A 20858-nucleotide genomic window follows, 5' to 3' on the forward strand; every position below is an offset into this window, starting at 1 on the left:
CTTTTCTGTTGAGCATAGGCCTTACCTTAGTAGAGAAGTTCTGGTGGTTATAAGCACAAGTAGTCTGATAATAAACAGTAGGTTTTCCTTTGAGGTCCAGGAGTAGCTAACCTGCTCCCTCACTAGTTTTCATCTCACTGTAGTGATTGGGCACATAATCTGATGGGTAATTAACATTCTTGTAGAATTTTCTAAAGAATGTTGGTTACAGTTACATAGGATAAGTCTAATGAAGCCACATCCTTAAATGTTCAATGGGGTTTTTGCTTAATGAATTCTTTCAATTCAACAAATATTTATTGGGCATTTGTTATATGCAAGGTTCTATGCTAAGTCATGGGCTATAAGGACTGGCAGATGTACAGCATTTGTGTATACTATGGACAGGAGAAAGAATGTCACTTGCTCATTTTGGGATCATAGGAGTATAGATATGGAGCAAGCAGGGACCACGGAGGTCATTTAGTCTGCCTGCAGGAGGGCATCATAGCATCGTAGACTTTGAGCTGGAAGGAGCCTTAGTGGTCATCTAGACCAGTTTCTTCTTTTTAATGTGTGAGAAAACTGAGGTTTGGAGGCGTTAAGTGACTTACCCAAGGTCATACAGGTGGGCACATCTGGGAGTCAAACTCAGATCCTTTGATTTCCAAACTAGGATTCTTTCCATTCTACCACAGATCTTTGAGGTCACCTAGTCCAACCCCATCTTTTTGGAGATAAGTAAGCAGCTCTCACTAGTTTTTTCCATACACATTCCTAGCACAAGAAATAGTACATGTTGAAGACTCCATACAAAAGGATGCAGTTGCAGAAATAGTTGGAAAGAAAGATCTCATTATAAGTTGGTCTCATCTATAACACAGGCATGCCCCTTGAAGAGCTTTTTAAAGGCAAGCACCAGTGTTTCAGGCACTAGTGTATTAGGCAGTATTTCTCCCCTTGAAATAAATTTCTGATTTATATGACTGTACTAACAGCAATTAGTCCAAACAATATTTGGTCCGCATATACAAGGAAATCAAATTGTGACAGTATCTCTAAACTATATATTCAAAGATGTGATTAAAATATACCTTTCTGAGCCAACTTTTGAAAACATGTGTATATATTGTAATGATTAAAATCACAATAAAAAGTGAGGTACCAATTTGAAAGGTATTAAATCAGGAAACACTTTTATTACTTTTTAAAAAAAATTATCTCTTTACTCTTACGTTGCCTTGGTATTGAAAAATAGGAACTTTGAGCTTGTTCATATTATCTGCGAAAAACAGGAAGGAAATATGCCGAGTCTTAAGAATTTGCATGACTTTAGTGGTTATATCAGTATAAAGAAGGAAACTGGGCCCATATTTATCCTATCTTCATAGAATTCTCAAGAATAATTAAATGTAAGCAGGTCCCCAAATGCATTTTCTATTTCTATTGATGTGAATCAAGTAACAGAATATACATTCTTTAAGGTACTGATTTTGAGAAATTCAGTGTGAGATGGAACAAATTGACTGCTTCTTTGAGCCTCAGTAACCCCAGTCTATGAGATGAGGACTTGACCAAAAGCCCGTTGCAGACTTAGAAGTTTATGATTGCATGAAATCACAGTTCTACAAAGATAGTGCTGCCATATTTGACCAGATTCTATAAAGCCATACTCTTGGTCATAACAACACTCCCAAATTTCCACCTTTTGAGAGTTGCTTTCATTACCCCAGTGATTGTGTTATGTATCTGGTAAAAGAAACAAACAAACAACAAAAAAAACCAAACAAAACAAAAAACAAGGCAAATATGGTACTGAGTCTGGGCTTCTAAAATGGCCAGTGGTTAAGATTTGTCTGGGATCCATAATGACTTGAGAGACAGAATAGCATAATAGATAGAGTGCTGGCCTTGGAGCTAGAAAGACTTAGATTGAGCTCTGCCTCTGACATATACTATCTATGGACTAATCACTTACTGTCTCAGTGTCCCACACAACTCTAGAAGACTCAAGTTGCAGAACAGTCACTGATCTGCATTTAGTAGAGGCTGTTTCTACCCCAGGGAGTCTCCTATAGTCAGTCAGTCAATAAATATTTATTAAGCACCTACTATGTGCCAGACACTATCCTAAGTGCTAGGGATACCACACCAGTGAAATCCCAGGTCTGGGCAAAACTTCATGGCTTAGATAAAGAGATGCCAATTAGACTTACAAAATGCGGCATGAGTTGCAAAAGTAACAGAGGTCAAAGGTGATTTTTTTTCTCAAAAATGGTTTTGCAAATCTTTTTCAGAGCTGATAGATACACACCTTAGCTGGATACAAAACATAATATGAAACAGAATGACTGTGATCTTTGATACGAGAATTCAAAGTTGAAGGTAACCAATATTTTCTGCCTTTTTCTCCAGCTGTGTGTTTTCTTAACCTTTTTTTCTCCAAAAAGCCCTCATGCCATGTGTTCCCATGGATTCAAGACATCGTATCATTACTATTTCCCTTTCATCTCCAGGGATGTAGCTTATAGACAAACACTGTGGTGGGATATGATATTGGGAACTGCATGCTTCTTTAAGTGGCACCCTTGCCACAACCCATTTAATGTCATGGATCAAGAGACCCTGTGCACATGTTTGTTTTGCAAAGGCAGATCAAAGTTCTCTCATTACTGGAAGCTTGTGGCTGAGGGCCTGCCTCTGTTTGCATGCACTTCACCAGTGTCCCCTGTGTTCAGTCAAGAAAGTTCCATGGCTATCAGTGGGATTTCTGCCTGTGGGAAGAACCTGTAGGGGAGTAGGCCCCTTGGTCAGGTACAAAAAAGGAAACTGGGCTTCACTGAAACCAGGGCTGCCCCTAAACAACCTTTGCTATTTTTCTGTGCAGGTGATACTATTAGCTCTATTTAGATAATTCATTGTGGGGATCTGTTGAAGGTCTTATTTCCATATACATATATATATATATATATATATATATATATATATATATATATATCCCCTTTGACTCAGAAAACTTGTGTCTCCATGCTAACCTTCTTGCAGTAAAAGGGCTTCCTCTACAGTATTCTTTTACAAAGCTCTCCACTCAGGAGTTTCTGGGTTTTTTTATTTAAATGGGCCAGATAGGGATAGTATGTGCTGGCATACTACGTCTCTTATTTGGACTCATACTGGTGAAACCCAAGTTTTAGGAGGTTGTAAAATCTCACCCTGAGTTGAAGTTGTATTCTATTTATGTTGATGTAAAGGTTACTCTTAATTATCCATGGTTTTCACCTGCATTTTTTCCCATCTGGTCAATTGCCTTTGAGCTAATTTTTGACTCCAGAATGGCTTGCTGCTCCTCTTCCCCCATCCCAACTATATACCATGCTCCTGTGAGCCTTGGTCCATGCCCTGAGCAAATGCATCTTCCTTTCAGTATTATTCTGAGCCAAGTACAATTAGGAAGTTCAGACTGCCAGGGAAAAATCATATCATGCATCCCAAAGCCAAATAAGAAAGGCTTTAGGATTAGCCTTGCATAAACATGAATAATTGAAGGTTGGCTGCATGTTTCAAGCTACCTTTTCTGTATGAGAAGAAAACTAGATTGGGAGTCTGAAGACCTGAGTACCAAATCTCATTTTACTTCTTACTACTTTTGTGACTTGAGGCAAATCTTTTCCCATTTCTGGTTCTCAGTTCTTTCACTGGTAAAATGATGGGACGGGATTAGCTTATCTCTAAAGTTTCTTACAGGGGCAGCTAGGTGGTGCAGGGAGTAGAGCACGGGCTCTGGAGTCAGGAGGACCTGAGTTCAAATCCGACTTGACACATGTACTAGCTGTGTGACCTTGGGCAAGTCACTTAACCTCAATTGCCCTGCCAAAAAAGACAAAAACAGAAAAATAAAGTTTCTTATAGCTCTCTATCCCATAATCCTAGGATGATGTCTCTCACCCGGAACTTCCCAGGACATACTTCACAAGACAGTAGTGTGCACATGAAAGCTCCTCCTGAATGGAAGCCCCTGTGTAAAAGTGATTCAGAACTGACCTTTCCTCCCATGGGGCTTGAATTGACATGCAAGCCATATTCAATTTAATTCAATTTGGCCAGCATTTATTAAACACTTACTATGTATCAGGCACTGCGCTAGCTGGGATAAAGAGTAAGTCAATAGGAATTTATTAAATAAGGGGATGTGGTGGTGAAGTGGATAGAGCTCTGGCTTTGGAGCCAGGAGGATCTGAGTTCAAATCCAGCCTCAGACACTTACCAGCTGTGTGACCCTGGGCAAGTCACTTAACCCTGATTGTCTCCTAAAAAATGTAAAAAAGAATTTATTAAATGCTTTCATAGTGCTGTCACTATGCTAAGCATTGGGGATACAAATAAAGGCAAAAACAGTCCTTGCCTTTTAGGAGCTTACATTCCAATTTCATATGTATGTGCATGTATGTATATATATATATGTATGTATACACACATATATAAATACAGACACACAGTAGATGAGAGATAATCTCTCTAACCTCTCAAGTAATCTTTCAAAACTAATCTCTCAAATAATATCTCAAAACTAATAGCTGGAAGAAGCAGGTAATTCCTCCTATATAAGATGGAATTTGAACTGAGTCTTGAAGGAAGACAAGGAAACTAAGAGGCAGAGAAGGGAGAGCATTCCAGGCATCAGCGACAGTCAGTGCAATGTTGGAGAGATGGGAGGTGGAGTGTCGTGCTTGGGGAATAGCAGATAGGCCAGCGTGCTTGGATCAGACAAAAGATACGGCCCTTGCCCTCAAGGAGCTCACATTCTCTTGGGGGTGGAAGGAAGGGAACAACATGTGCATAAATAAGTACAAAATTCATGTGAGGTAATTTCAGGTGGACTCAGGAAGCCTGCCTTTAAGGTGACCGTTGAAAGAAGCTGGAGATTTTAAGAAGCAGAGGTGAAGAGGGGAGGGTATTCCCATACATGATAGAAAGCCCTTACAGAGGGACTGGGGTGGAAGAGAGAATGATGGATGTGGGGAGCTTCAAGTAGGCCACTTTAACTGGTCTAGAGGAATGGGTTGGAGGCAGATTGTGAAGGGCTGCAATGCCAAGCAGAGGTATTTTTGCTTCGGGGGCTCTAGGCCTAGGGAGTCCGTGAAGCTTCTCAAACAGGAGGACTGGCTTTGTCTGGACTGTGTTTTTCCAAGAGCTTCAAGTACTTACAGATAAATAGAAAGTCCTATCTCAGGGAGGTGATAGAGGTGGGGGACAGCTAGTAAATTCCTCATCCCTAATCTTCAAAGAGAGAGTAGATGTCCACTTGTCAGGGATGTTAGAAAAAAGCCTTCCCATTCATGATACTAGAAAGTCTATGAGGTTGCTTCCAGGTCTGAGGTTCCCCACCCCATATGAGAAAGTAGATCTACAGAGATCTGGAAGCTTGGCTCCAGCCTATTTTGCCACCAAAGCCCCATGACTACCTCTCTCACACCTATCCTGGTGTGGTAATGCTTGAATAATGTTTTTTAGAGGTGGTGGGGTTAGCGTAGTGTTTTTCTTCACCCAGCAGTTTTGTAGTCCCCTATCTCAAGACTAATGTTAACCATGTGGATGGTAAGTTTCCTGGCAGTATTTGGTTACCAACTATCTTGATCTCATCTGACTGGAAATTTTTGTCATATATACTATTGATCTAATTATAGGTCACCCTTGAATGAAGGCCCCACCCTTGAAATAAAATCTCTTTGAAAGAAAAAAGTAAAAGGATGGTATATACTGAAAAATGATACATACAACATTCATATTTATTTATTTTTTAAGCAGATGTATCTGGTAGAAGTATTTTTTTTCCTAAAAGAAAATAAATAAGCTTTGGTTTTTTACAAATGTAAGACACCATCCAAGTTATGGAAACCTAGCTAGGAAAATGGGGAGGAGGTAAATAGGACTTAGGCATTTCCATTTGTCCTCTGACCCCCTTTCTCTATCCCACTCCTAGGTCAGACTCTTACTCAGCTACCAGGTTTGCAAACTCCTACTCCCTGGGCTCCACCTGGATTATTTCCACCCCCCCATTTCTTCATTCAGTGACACTGAGCTCCTGGGTGCCACCACTGAGCAGTAGCCCCAATATGCCAGACACGGAACTCTTGGGAACCTCCCAATATCTTCCCTTCTGTAAGGGTCCTCTCCAGTGTTAGGGATGTTGGGGCCAGGGGAGTAAGGAATGATCGGATGATCTGGGTAGGAAAATGTCACAGGAATTGTGCTCAGAGCATGAGTCTAATAGCCATATTTAGGTTTTACATAAGACTTGGAAGAAGCAAGGGGAAAATGGCATCTCTTCAGATCAATACAGTAATGTTTCAGATGGTCATCATGATTTAGGGTTATTATTTTTAAGTGTTTTTTAAATGGGAAATAAAAAAGAACCTTCTAAAGATGCCATCTATTTCTCAGGTGATCCATATAATCCTTGAGTTGTCATTTTCTTTGCTCTCCAGGGCTAGGCAGAGGAGAGATTTGGGTACCCCCAACTCTGGTTGAGGGTAGTTCTGCCCACAAATTGTTGATCTCACTCTAAGCCAGGTTAAGATGACAGGAATAACAGCTTTTGGTGACTGAAAGGCAGGTAATTGCTTCCCTGGAAACAAAGGGCAGTCCCCAGATACCTTCATTCTCAGCCAAAACCCCATTTCTTTGTTGTAAGATTTTTATTCAACACGTTGGGAAATCAAGATTCCCAGGGTTTCCCTGGGGGTAAGAAGAGAGGCCCTTGTCCTATCAGGAAACCCTTATCAACTAGGTTCCCTCCTCCCACTTGTCTCCTAGTCTCTGGCAGTTAAGGAGTGATAAGTCAGAACGGGGGCCTGGCCAGGGGACAAAGTTTAACCCAAGGAGCTTTCATTTAGCTTCACTCACCTCCTCTGCTCAAAGCTGGTCTGGCCGGAACTCTGCAGGCTGCTCCCCCAGTCCAGGCCCTTATCTGTTGCCCAGGTGGATTATTTTAAAAGTGTGCTGGTAGTTCTTGTCATCACTCTCTCTCCTTCCTTGCGTCCTTCTTACCACTAGCAGAATCAACTTTCTTATATATAGATCTGTTTATATCCTTCCTTTGATCAAAACCCTTCAATTGTTCCCTGAATGTCTAACAAATAAAGTTATCTCTAGCCTGACATTCAAGGCCCTTAACCATTCAGTATTACCCTATCATTCCAAACATTTCATGTAAGTGCCTACTACTTTCTCTGTACCTTCATACCCTAGTTAGATGGAAAATTCATTTAAATGCTCACCTACTATGTGTCAGGCACTCTGCTAACCACTTTGAATACAAATATAAGCAAAATAAAGATAGTTCTTGCTCTTAATGGGGCAGGACAATACATAAAATGGAGCAGAAAAGACTGGCTTGAATACTTCCTCAAATGGAGGTTCTGAGGAGGCAGGAGCTTGTAAGAATGAAAGGCTCTTCCTGGTGAGAAGGCTGCTGAGGAATGGTGAAGTCCAGAGGGTCAGGAGGCCTGGACTTTTCTTTCTTGCTTGACATGCCCTGAATCTTCTGTCTTTGAGCCTCTGCTCAGCTATCTCCCTATTGCTAGAAAGTCTTTCCCACCCACTCCCCACTACTCGCTGAACCCAGTCTTTAAAGGCCAAATTAACTGCCTATGAACTTCCTCCTCCATGCAGCCTTCCCAGATCACTCAAGTTGATAATGACTTTCTATCTATCCTGCCCTACCCCTGCCTCAGACGTCACACAGGCCACTCCATGCTTATTCTGTATTATTTTTAAATAGTTATTTTTGTATATGTCATCACTTCCCACTGGATAAAGAACTTCTTGGGGGCAGGATTTAGATCTTATATAACTTTTTACTGGCTTCAACACCTAACCCAGTGCTCTGCACATTGTAAGCACTAAATAAATGTTCATGCAATTCAGATTTACTGAACTGGGCCCCAAGGTGAATCCTATATCCCTTACTGTCAACTAATTTCTTATCCTTACTGGGCTAATTCCATTCTTTTCACAATGGCCTCATTTTAGCTCTTTAACAAGGAAGAGTAATAGTTGAGAGGCCTTTATTACTTCATTTGTAAAATGGAGGTAGGACTTTCACCATTAAGTCTTATAAGTAACTTAGAAAAACTGCCTATTTTTGATCATGTTCTCAGGGCATCACATCCAGGAAGCCCTGAGTAAACACCTATTCCTTTCCCTGGGTGTACTTATCCTTGGTCTTTGTGCCTAAGGGCTACCATCCTCTTTGATCCCTCTCCAAAATTAGTTCATCCTTAGTGGCTTCCAAAATTTGCTTGAGAAAATAATACCATGTGCTGGGCCCAGAATGGACAGCTCTCCCAAGCAGGCCCAAGTTTCTGACTCAGCCATGAAAATCTGAAGTTCCCATGCCCCTTAATTTGAAAAAGCAGAACTAAAAATGCAATAAAAATGAAGTAAGAGGCAGATGTCCAGGAGGGTGAATTCCGAAGAGGAACAAAACTTCCCTTCTCCTGCCCTTTGGGAAGGACGTGCTGGTAAATGTATAACGTTGACTCCCTGGAAAAATATGTATACATGATACATTTAAAAAAATTTAATCTTCATTATTAAAACTTTTGCCATCACTTTCTTAAGTCTAGATACTAGAAGAAGCAATAAATTAAGCCCTGATTTGTAGCATTTGCCAATTTTCAAAGTATAAATGCTCACACTGAAAATTAAAAATTGGCTCTCTTGAGCAGGGTTGAGCTGATTCCAGCTCATCCCTGGTGCTGGTTGGCTATGGACTTATGAGGAGAAATGTCATACATGAGTTGGTAAGAACATAACGTTGTAGATCAGGACATTCCTGAAACATATTTATCAATCCATCAATAAGCATTTATTAAGCATCTGCTATGAGCAAGAAAAAACTCAAAAATTTCCCTCCTCTTTTTTTTCTTTAAAGAGATTGATCATAAGATCATAGAATTTAGAACTTAGAGGGCATCTAGTCCCACCCCTTCATTTTAGAGAGAAAAAAATTGAGGCCTAGAGAGGAAGAATGACTTGCCTGAAGTCATACAAGCACTTAGTGACAGAGTTAAGATTTGAATCCAGGTCCTCTGACTCGAAGTCCAATGTCTTAGTCACATTTAGCCTCAATTCAATGAGCAGTTATTTCTTTTTTTAAAAAAAATCTTTTATTTATTGATTTACCTATTTATGGCATTAATTTTTTTAAATTTTAAGTTCTAAATTCTTTCCTCCTCCGTACCCATTGAGAAGTCAAGCAATATGTTATCAATTGTACGTGTGAAGTCATGCAACACGTATTTCTGTGTTAGCCATGTTAGAAAAAAAAAAAGACAAGAAAAATAAAGTAAAAAAGTCTGCTTCAGTCTGCACTCAGAGTTCATCAGTCCTCTGACGGTGGAGGTGGAGAGCATTTCTCATCATGGCTCCTTTGGAATTGTCTTGGATCATTGGTTTTTTTCAAATATAAGACACCATCCAAGTTAGGGAAACCTAGCTAAGAAAGTGGGGAGGAGGTAAATAAGACCTAGTCATTTCCATCTGTCCTCTGACCCCCTTTCTGTGGGGGTGGATAGCATTTCTCATCACGGCTCCTTTGGAATTGTCTTGACCATTGTCTCAGTCAGAGGGGTGCAGTCTTTCCCAGGTGATCATCCTTACGATATTGCAGTATTGTCCTGGTTCTGAACAAGCAGTTATTTTTTCAGTGGCTACACTGAGCAAACCCTGCCACCCCCCGGCTTCACCAGATCACCCCCAGACTTCCATTACGCTGGGGCTGGATAGGAAATTGCTACAGCAAAAAGTGTGTTTCAAGTGTATATTTTTCCTAGACAGTCACAAGACATACGTCCTGCTTTGAACCCAGTGGGGAATAGGAACTCTAAAGAGGAGACAGTTCATTTTAGCAGAAAGAAGTAGAGAGAGTCTCAGACAGACCCAAGTTCAAATCCTGGCTCGGACACGTGTTAGCTCTGGGGCCCTGGAAGTAGAGCTAATAATACTGAGGAATAGTTGTGAGGAAAGTGCATTAAAACCCTTAAAGCACCATAGAAATGGGAGTTATTAGAATTATAGCCTAGAGAGTTTTTAAAACAAATTTAAGCCGTTTTGCCATATTTATAATTGTGATGATCCTTCTTACATTGTGGTCATAAGCCTACATTCAAACTGGGGGAGAACAATTTTTTAAAAAGCATGCACAAACTAGAGGAATAAAGCCTGGTTCTTATCCAGAGCTATATACTTTCTTCTCTGTCTTTCTGACCCCCAGCAAAGTCACTCCCATAAAAGTCAAACCCAAAAAACCCTCATAGAAAGCACCACCATTACAATACTAGCCCTAATTCTGTTTTGAATGAGATAATATACACAGTGCTTTGCAAACCTTAAAGTGGTATATAAATGCAAGTGTATTATTACTTTACAGCTGAGGAAATGGAAACTGAGAGAGGCTAAATGACTTGTCCACAGTAACACAGATCGGGAATATCAGGGCCATGTCAGTTGTACTGACTCTTGGGTCCAGTCTTCTTTCTACAGCCCCAAAGCCACTCTCTGTTTTCAGAACAATAACTCACTGAGGCTCTGCTCTTTACCAGCTAGGCAAACCAACCCTAGAGCCCCAAGGAGTCCAAAATAGTGCCATAGACAAGGAGCAAGATGGCCTAGGAACAAGAACACTAGTTTAATAATCACCAGTTTCTACTTTCAGATCTTATATCTTAATGTGGTGTTAGTAATCCTTGAATTTTACCTGCTTCATGTACTCTAGGTAGGAATATGTAGAAAAACAGGTAAAATCCCTTATAATTAGAGCTGTCCCAAAGTAGAATGGACTGCCTCCAGAGGTCACGAGTTTTCCAAAGCTTGGAAAGATTTGCACACAGTGGGCACTCACAAAATAGCTGTTAATGCAATAAAGCCAAGTATGACAAAAAGCCTTACCTTTCAGGTCAAAGTATCTGGATTCAACCCTTAATTCTGTTACTATAGGAGAGGTGAGATGACCATGTGTCAGGGGTGCTGAACAGAGGATTCCTGCTCTGGTAGGATTTAGAATAGGTGGTTTTTGAGGTTCTTTTCACCTCTTTGGGGAGGATCTTCAGAAATTAGGTGTTGGAATGTTAAATGTTATAGATGTCTGCTGACACTTGTCTTGGGCCATAGGGAATGATGGGTACATTGCTCTGTCAATGCTTCAAGCACCCCTAATCTTCTTGCAGAAATATTTTGCTTTTCCAAATTAATTTTTTTTCTTTTTTTTAGTAAATTAAAATCCACCTCTTCCCCTCCCTGCCCCATTGAGAAAAAAAGAAAACCAAAACCCCTCTTACAAGCTGGTATACAAAGCAAAGCAAATTCCAACCTATTGTAGAAATGTTGATCCTTAGCTGAGAGGATCCAAAGGAGCCAAAGTTAAAAAAGCAAGAGAAGCCCAGTACAGTTTGGTCTAGTGGAAAGAGCATTGTATATGAGGTCAGGGGTTCTGGGTTGAAATCTGTTGCTTCCAAAATGTGTCACCCTAAACATGTCATTTTTTCTCCTCCGGGCCTCTGTTTGTTTCCTCACCTGTTCAATGAGCAGATTGGATCAGAAAGACTTCTAAGGTTCCATTCAACTCTAAATTCTAAAGCATTTCCCTTGTGAGATGTTTAAGGGGCAAAAGCAGTGCCGGTCACAAATTCCCATTCACTCTGAGTGCATTTGGTGTTTCCTGGATCAGGGGCTATCTCCCGGCTATGATGTAGTCATTTGGATGCTAGCAGAGACTGCTGGCCAAGTGCGTTAGGCCGAGGAGAGGTTTCCAAAAGTTCAAATTCACATAAGGAGCTGGACTGAATCTCCCACATTCATTGAACAAATAGTTGTGGAGCAAGCTGTAGGTATAAAATTCTGTGCTACAGGCTGAGGGGAAAGAACAAAGATAATTAAGCCAGGATTCCTGTCCTCAAGGAGCTCCCAGCCAAGTACAGGGCACGGGACGGACACACATCACTATGATGTAAATTAGGCCCTAAGTGCATGTAGTTGTACAAATCGAGTACTGCAGGAGCATGAGTCATGCAATTCTCTGCTGATGTAAAGCATCTGGGCTGGCAGGCAAAATACCTCCTCTAAAGTTACAATACTCTGGGCTTCAATTTTTGACCCGGGGGCTGTACTAGAGGCCACCTTGTCAGAGCTGGCCTCTGTAAGTTGACGACATGGCAGGAGTCAGTAGGCACCTTGCTGAAAATGTCATTTATTGCTCAGACGGCGAGTGATTTAGGTCCTTAGGTCTGCCTGATAGTTTAGTACATACAAAAACTACAGATTTTTTACACTCCTTGTATCTAGCCTAGAGCCTGGCAGATAATGAATGCTTTCTAAGTTGTAAACTTGTTTACAATGATACATTTTATGAATTTGCTGATTGATTGGTTCTTCTTCACTCCTAATGATTTCAAGAAGCATATTCTCTTCAGCCTTGTCAACAACAGGGGTCTGGACTAAAGACCTAGGGTTGAGGAAAAATAAATCTCCCAGAGTAAAGTCACATGGGTTAGAATTTGCTGGTGGATTTACATTAAACATCTGCATTGCAGCTCAGAGTTGTTGCAAGTATTTGAATTCAGGGTGGCATATCAAAATTAATTAAGCAGTTGCTTCCATACTCTTTCCTGAACCAACCAACCAGCCAACGAAAACAGCAACAAAATCCAAAAGGACTCAAACTGCCTTCAATCAATAAGTGTTTACTATCTGTCAGGCACTGTTTTAAGCACTCGGGATGCAAAGAGAAGTAAAACCCTGACCTGGAGGAACTTAATGTTTTAATCAAAGGCTTTCTCTTGTGATCATAGAATCTGGAGTGAGAAGGGGTCTTAGGGATTATCTGCTACAGCCTCATTTTTCTAATTAGGAAACTGAGACCCAGAAGGGAAAGAGAGCATAACCCAGTCATGTCTGACTCTCCGTGACCCCATTTGAGATTTTTTTTTTTTTTGGCAAAGATAATGGAGTGGTTCACCATTTCCTTCTCCAGCTCATTTTACAGATGAGGAAACTGAGGCAAACAGGGTTAAGTGACTTGCCCAGGGTCACACAGCTAGAACGTCTGAGGTCAAATTTGAACTCAGGTCTCCCTGACGCCAGGCCTAGTGCTCTAACCACTGCACCACCTAGCTGCCCTGTCCTCTTACTAGCAGGCAGAACTGAAGTTTAAACCTATTTTTTCTGATTCCAAATCCTGTGTTCTTCCATTCTAGTGGGCTGCCTCTCTGGTCTTGACGACTTTTGTTGAAAGGCAGCCAGTGTATATAGAATATATTTTTCAAACAGCAGGCCAGCTTTCATCTCATTTGAGGCAGGTGGGATGAAATAAAGGGAAAGTCACTGTGTTTTTGAAAGATTTTCCAAAGACATAAACTCCTCCCCTCATCTTGTCTATCACAGCTGCTGCCCACTTGTTTTTCAGATGGAAATGACCTTTTTCTACATTATTAATGCCCACTTCTTTTTTTTTTTTTACCTCCCTGCTATTTTTAGAAATTTAAGGCTGTGAAAAGTTTCCATTAATGATCTACTCTGCTCATTTCCTGGGTTGAGAAAACAGGAAGCCCTTCACAATCCTGGCTTAAAAGGGCTTCACATGGAACAGGATCAATCTCACCTACTCCTGGCAGTTTGCTTTTACTATAGCTCCCTTTAACAAACAATAAAAATAATAAATCCTGAGCCTTCTGGTCTGGAATGATTTTAGCCAGCTTGTCAGTAGACGGCAAGGCACACAAAGAAGGAACTGTGGGCTGATGTTTCCTTCTTTGGCCATTATCTACTTTGGGTAGTGACTTCAGGGCCCTTACCAGACATCCTCTACTGTCCTAACTGAGGCCAAGTGTAGGGGAGTCGGGGCCTTGTCTTTGATCACATACCTGACAGGCGCTTCTGTAAAACATTTAATGAAGAACTGAGTCTTTCTTGTTCCATACCTATCTCTGCACTCCATGGAGAAGTCTTTGGACAAGTCCCACTAGTTCTTAAATCTTTATCTTAGCCTTAATCTCTCCTTCTGTCAGATGGGGACAATGACACTTACCTATCCTATAGGTTGTTCTGAGACTGAAATGAGATTATAGATGTGAAAACACTAGGAAAATTTTAAATTACAGGTGTGAAAACACTAGGAAATTTTTTAAAGGTGCTAGACCAATGCAAGAATATCTTCTGGGGTCAGCATAAAACAAAACACCAAAATTTGGCCTCTTGTTTCTCCCCGAGGGGAAGTTCGCTGACCCAGTGGATAGAACACTGAGTTTGGAATCAAGAAGGCTCATCTTCATGAGTTCAAGTCTGGCCTCGGACACTTACTAGCTGTGTGACCCTGGGCAAGTCACCTAACCCTGTTTATCTCAATTCCTCATCTGTAAAATGAGCTGGAGAAGGAAATGACAAACCACTCCAGTATCTTTGCCAAGAAAACCCCAAAATGGGGTCACAAAGAGTCAGACACAACTGAACAACAATGTGCTTCTTCTCATCAACTCTCAAAGGGGTTAATTTGATGTGCAAGGTCCTCAGCTAGGGACTAGGGGAGACACACAGATAAATAAGGCATTGTCTCTGCCCTCAAGAAGCTTACAGCCCAATTTATTTTTTATGGTTCAATTTAATAATTGCAACAGCTTCATACTCCAGTCTTATACTCAGATCTGAGTCCTAGAGGAAAGCTATTGCCACAAAACTCAGTTTCTTCACCTGTAAAATGAAGGAGCTAAAGTAGCCTCTGAGGTCACTTCCAGCTTCAGATCTATGACCCTATGAAAACTCTCAAGCAGATATTTTCTTGTTTTTGAGTCTATGTTGAGTTAGTCTGTTGATCTGGAATATATATTTAATACCAATATGTATATGCATATATAAATTCTAAAATACATTTACTATGTACATAGGGATAATAAAATCCAAGGAAATCAATAGAATTGAGGAAATTTGTGATGGGCCAAGGGCTAAATAAAGATGTCCTGGGCCAATATAATCTAATTCACCTTCTAGCAAACATAATAATGATAATTAACATTTATGGAGTGCTGTATTTATGGAGATACTGCCCTCGTGATAATTCCATGACATAGGTGCTTTGAGGATTATCATTCCCATCTTACAGATGAAGAAGCTGAGACACAGAGAGGTCTAAAGCTGGTAAGTGGTAGGAGCTGGGACTGGAAAGCATGTGTCTGACTCCTAGGCCAGTGGTTTTTCCACCATATTGTTCAGCCCTTGTAATGAGATAGTATTGTAGTGCTTGAAAGAAACTTTCCCATTTAGTTTCCATGTGTTGAGTTTTCTAAGCGGTTTGACTGGCTCCTGGTCCATGCTGCCATTCTGTGTGGTGTGCTAGAAAGTGTGCTATTGATTGGGAGTCAGAAGACCTGAGCTCACATTCTATCTGGATCACTTACTACCTGTGTGGTCATAAGCAAGCCCCTCAACATGATGGGATTGGGCTGGATGATCCTTGAGGTCTCTTTGGGTTCGATACCCTGGGATATTACAATTATTCTATAGAGGGTTCCTAACATCCAGCGGTACCTTGTTTGGTGTAAATGGAATCCTAAGATCACAGTACTCATCTCTGCAGGGACCTGGTAAGCTTTCAGGGAACTTTTAACTCACAAAAGCATCTCCTCATCTCAGCTTGTGATATCATCTTGTCCAGAGAAAATCACTAATCTTCATTAAGAGACATATTGAGTGCCTGAGTTATGAATGCCATGGTATCTTTATTGTAAAGGATCTTTCTTTTAGTCTCAGGCTGTGTGATGGTTCTATTTTGTTCCAGCTGTTTAAATACCTCACTTTTATTTTTTTTCAAATTGCATGTAAAAACAATTTTTAACATTAGTTTTTTAAAATTTTGAGTTCCAAACTCCCTCCTCCTCCCACTCCCTGAGATGGCGAACAATTTGTTTTCTTAAATAATATTTTATTTTTTCCCAATTACATGTAAAAACAATTTTTAATATTTGTTTTTTAAAAGTCTCTCCAAATTCTTTCTGTCTCATTCTCCCCCCTCCCTGAGATGGAAAGCAATTTGATATAGGTTATACATATGCGATCATGCAAAATATATTTCCATATTAGTCATGTTGTAAAAAAAGGCACAAACCAAACACATACACACACAAGTGAAAAATAGCATGCTTCATTCTGCATTCAGATTCCAGCAATTCTTTCTATGGAGGTGGATTTTTTGTCATGAATCCTTTGGAATTGTCTTGGATCATTGAGTTGTTTAAATACCTCCCTTTAAAAAAAAGAAGCAAAACTTACTTTAACATACTGAATTGTCCTATCATCATCTACCATAATCATAATGGAATTAATTACTCTCTCGGCTGCCCATTAGATTGTGAGCTCCTTGAGGGCAGAGATTATCTTTTGCCTTTTTTTTATCCCCTGTGCTTAACACAATGCCTATTACATAGTAGGCACTTAATAAATGTTGACTGGAGGAGCTAGGTGGTGCAGTGGATAGAGCACTGGACCTGGATTTGGGAAGATTCCTCTTCCAGAGTTCAAATCTGACCTCAGATACAATCATAGCTGTGAGACCCTGGGCAAGTCACTGAACCCTGTTTGCCTCGGTTCCTCATCTGTAAAATGAACTGGAGAAGGAAATGGCAAACCACTCCAGTATCTTTGCCAAGAAAATCCCGAATGGAATCCTGAAGAGTCAGACATGGCTGAAAATTATTTAATAACAAAATGTTAACTGCCTACCTTGTTCAGTATTTTTAGGCGGGAAGGAAAATTTGGTGTCTTGTAGAGAAAGTAAAAATATGTGTTCAGTGAAAGATAGAGGGAGAGATATAACCAGAGGAAACTGTAGCTTACTTAAAAGGTGCCATGTGGTCAGACTCATTTAGGTTCTGCAAAGAACATTTGGCATCGTTGTTAGCATTTACATTAACCCACTAATGACATAATTGAGGCACTTATTAACATTATCAGACAAGAAGTGCCACTGTACCAGGAGGGAGTTCTATGTTGAAAGGATGTCAAATGTGTAACTTTAACGGGGAAAAACGTTTTAAAAAATGCAGAAACTTCAAGGTACTGTTTTAAATTATAGAAAGTAACCTGATCCATTGTATCTGTATCCTCTCATTCCCCCCTACTCTCTCTTTCTCTCTCTCTTATTTTGTAGTTAATGAAATTATCAGGAAGGAATTTTCTGGATTTCCTGCCAAAAATCAGACGTAGAAGAAGTGATTAGCAAGACAACATTTATTGAATGCTTCCGTAACTGGCCTCTTGGACCCTTCTACTGCCCCTACCTACCACCTTCTGTTTCCTTTACTATTCATCTCAAGGCCTGGATTCAACATGACGAACAATGTATTGGCATAAAGCTGACTTTCTTGATTAAGGAGCTCGCCACCTTTCTCTGTAAACATCAGAAGGGACAGTCTTCCTTTTTTCCCCCTCCCAAAGATCATTTTGTTTGACCTTAATCTTGTATCAACCACATACTGTGTTGCCTGCTGAAAAAAAAAAAAGAATGAAAAGAATATTGAAAACACCTTACTGGAAGTCTCCGCTGAAGCAAGCGACATTAGACGGGACAGAGAGCGGGAGGGAGGAGGAGAAGGGAAAATGGAGACAGCATGCACTTTGATGCAAAATTAAACCCCAGCACTTCCATTCATTTTTCTAGGGCAGACCTCCTGTGCCTTTTGAAGGAAAGGAGTGCTGAGAACACCCAACCCAAAGGAAAATCTTAAAGTTTCCGGCACCACAGCCTGAAGAACCCAAAGCGCACTGGGGGAAAACGGAGGAGACGGAACTTGGCTCTTCTTTCGTAGGGTTGCTCTATTCCCCACTGCCACTGGGGCCTATCCAAAGTTCATTTTTCATTTTCTCATTCTGGAGTGAAACCGGCTGGCCAATATGAGGGCCCCTATCGGATATTCTTGGTTTCTAGGTGTGCCCTTTGTAAATGTTCATTACTTTTATTTTCCTTATGCTTCTCAAGCCAACAAGAGGTTAGAGATTGAATTTCCTTGGCTGCCTGATCAGTAACCCACGCATGAAGTCTGGTGCTAATATGTAGTTTTAATATACAGGAGAATGTTAACTGAAATAAGTAGGCTACACGTAGTATTTCTCTCTCACCTGCAGTTTTACACCTTATTGGCTTTCAAGTGCTTGCTCTTCAATTTATCACTGAGATTGCTTTTCCACAAAGTAGTAAAAATCTCAAGCATGTGCAATGAATATAGAGTCCTGTGGAAGGGACAAGACAACATGGGTCAATGGCAAAAAGAAAAAAAAAAGAAACAGGTATTTTGTTAATTAAGATGATATTAAATAAGACAATCAATATTCTTAAGTGCTTTTATAGGTTTGGGTTTTTTGTTTGTTTTGTTTTGTCCAAAGGTTAAAAAGCCTTTTCCATGAGGCATGGAATGCTAAGCTTCCTAAATTACCAGGCAGAGGTGACAGTGCCATGTGACTCCAAATTCAAAGCCAGAGAGGGGTGACTGTTGTCATAGGGGACAGTCTGTTCTCAAGGAGAAAACCAAAACCATTCCTACACACATCATTTTCCCCTAACTTTTAGGCCTTTGGAGTTAGGTAGTATATTCATAGTCCTAAGAAATCCAAATGGTGTTTCAGCTGGGTACAGACTCTAGAAGTTAATTTGTCTCCCTCCTTTATGATACTTCAGTAATAAACTGATGGACTGGCATACTTACATGGAAAAGCCAGAGCCTTGGCTTCAGAGAGCTTGCTTTCTCTATACTGACTCCATTCTTTCACATGAACCTGCAACAAATGGCTTTAGAGAATTTCAGTTCAGAGAAGAGTCAGTCAGTGAAAGCAACGAGGGACAGTGGAAGGGAGACTGATTGGGGGTGGAGGTCCGGCCTCCGGCTCCCGCTTACCCACTAACTTGTGTGACTTTTGCCCTTTCCCCTTTCCGGACCTCGGTTTCCTTATCTATAAAACAAGAGGGCTGGAGTCAGTGATCTCACGCTAATAGGTTATGATTCTAACAATATGAACAATTTTAAAAGCCCCAGAATTCTGTTCATATTAAGTTTCCTGGTGTTTGGACCTGAACTCATTTTAAGCCACTCTTGAGCTAGAAACCCCAGCTTTAAAGAAATAGCTGCATTTACTTCTTATGGGAGAAAACCCAACCAAATTAAAATCCTTTGGCTTGAATTTTCTTTGCAATGAAAAGCAATTTTTTAAAAGAACTGTTTATCGTGACTGAATGTGCAGTAACAGTGGTGCCATGTAAATAGCATCCCCAGATCATGCAGTTTCTGTAAAAAACGAATCAGAGCCCACATAATAAGTGCACAGCAGGCTCTATTTTTCACCAAATATTTCTGCTTGCATCTAAAAAGGACACAAAAATTTTGCTTGTAACACTGCCACAGCCAATCAGTTCTTTTCAGAGGTAAGGTCAATGTTGCTGCCCGGATGTTAGACCAAATAGCAGAGAGAAACCAAGCCTCAGGCACAGGGTTGGACCATATGGCCTCCGAGGGTGCTTCCAATGGAGATTCTTGAATATGAGAACTTTCAAATACTCTTCAAAGATGACCGGGTTTGCCATGACCAGTTTGCCATGACAGAGACCCAGGGGAGAGCTCAGTGGTGACAGCATGATATTTCCATTTGCACAACCCAAAGTTAATCTCCTGAGTTTCTGAGAACAGGCCTTGATGGGACTTCTTTCCCTCCCATATTTTATAAATGAATAATGTCTCTATACAGGTCTCTTATCAGAGGGGTTAATTCACACAGTCCTTTAAAGTCAGCCTTACCTAATGTAAAGCTTTGCTTATATGTAACCATACAATCAATATTTATATTTTTTCCCCCAGCAACAGTGGGGATCCCAAGATGAATACATAGCTTCCTTTTTCTTTTAAACCGAATAAGAGCATTAAGAAATATAGCAATGCTAAAGTGCTTCCAGTTAGATTAAATTATTCATGTTTTTGCCATTCAGTGTTTCTCATGATAACATTAATACCCAAAGAAGTCTCTCTGTAGAAAATAGGAGGTTCACCTTGGAAGAGTTAATAGCATTTGGTGAGTAATCTCTTCTCACTTGATCTGGACAATAGCCACATTTGCACAGGAGGGAATTCTCTCTTTCCTCAGTTATCTGAATGTTTTACCAAAGTGCCTTCCTGTCATTGTAGCAAAGTCTCTCAACTTCATTGTCCACGGGGTGAACAAGACTAATGCATTTTCCATCAATCTTGTACCATGCTTACAAAACAGGGCTTTGGGGTAACCAAAGATTCTTGCTATTCTTTCTCTTTCTCTGTTTTTTAAAAATTATCCCTTCTTTTCTCCAACATAAACTTAGCCACGGATTGCAGGGTGGGCTTCATAAACAATTGTACCAAATACTTAACTACCGGAAACAAAACCATTGGTCTTAAAACATAAACAGGCAGAAAAAAAAGTGGAATAGGAGCTGACAGTTATCAGGAAAGTCATGTCAGATACAAATGATAGGAGGAAAGTTTACCAAGGGAGTAATTGTTCATGAAATATTTTCAGTACAGAAAGAAGCAGTTTAACTTCTCAGAATGGATGGGATGATAGGAGCTGAAGAGCAGGAGTGGGAGGTGTCTATTGCATGTGGATAGAAAGAATGTAGTCAAGTCAGGGTTTGCACTCACTTTGTAAATATGTAATCACCTCCATTCTTCTGATAGAAATGTACCATTTTTCTGAATGTAGGATATTTCTAAAGATAGCACTATTATTCTGTATTGTATAAAAATGCTGCTGCTTGATAATATATCTAAGACAGTTCTCAAAATTAGCCAGCATGTTATTAAATTTTTATTTTGTTA

The 20858-nt window shown here is 40.3% G+C and overlaps 1 protein-coding gene across 1 annotated transcript in view; it reads left to right on the forward strand.

The window, feature by feature from the left end:
- Positions 1–17581, forward strand: part of NFATC2 (nuclear factor of activated T cells 2) — a 167201-nt gene extending 149620 nt beyond the window's left edge. Inside the window, exons 10-11 of the mRNA XM_036752894.1 lie at positions 2277–2364; positions 17174–17581. Coding sequence (XP_036608789.1) covers positions 2277–2320 — 44 coding nt within the window. The 3' untranslated portion in view covers positions 2321–2364; positions 17174–17581. The remainder of the gene's footprint in view (positions 1–2276; positions 2365–17173) is intronic.
- Positions 17582–20858: the final 3277 nt, after the last annotated feature.

This window comes from Trichosurus vulpecula, chromosome 3, assembly GCF_011100635.1.
Source record: "Trichosurus vulpecula isolate mTriVul1 chromosome 3, mTriVul1.pri, whole genome shotgun sequence".
NCBI lineage: Eukaryota > Metazoa > Chordata > Mammalia > Diprotodontia > Phalangeridae > Trichosurus > Trichosurus vulpecula.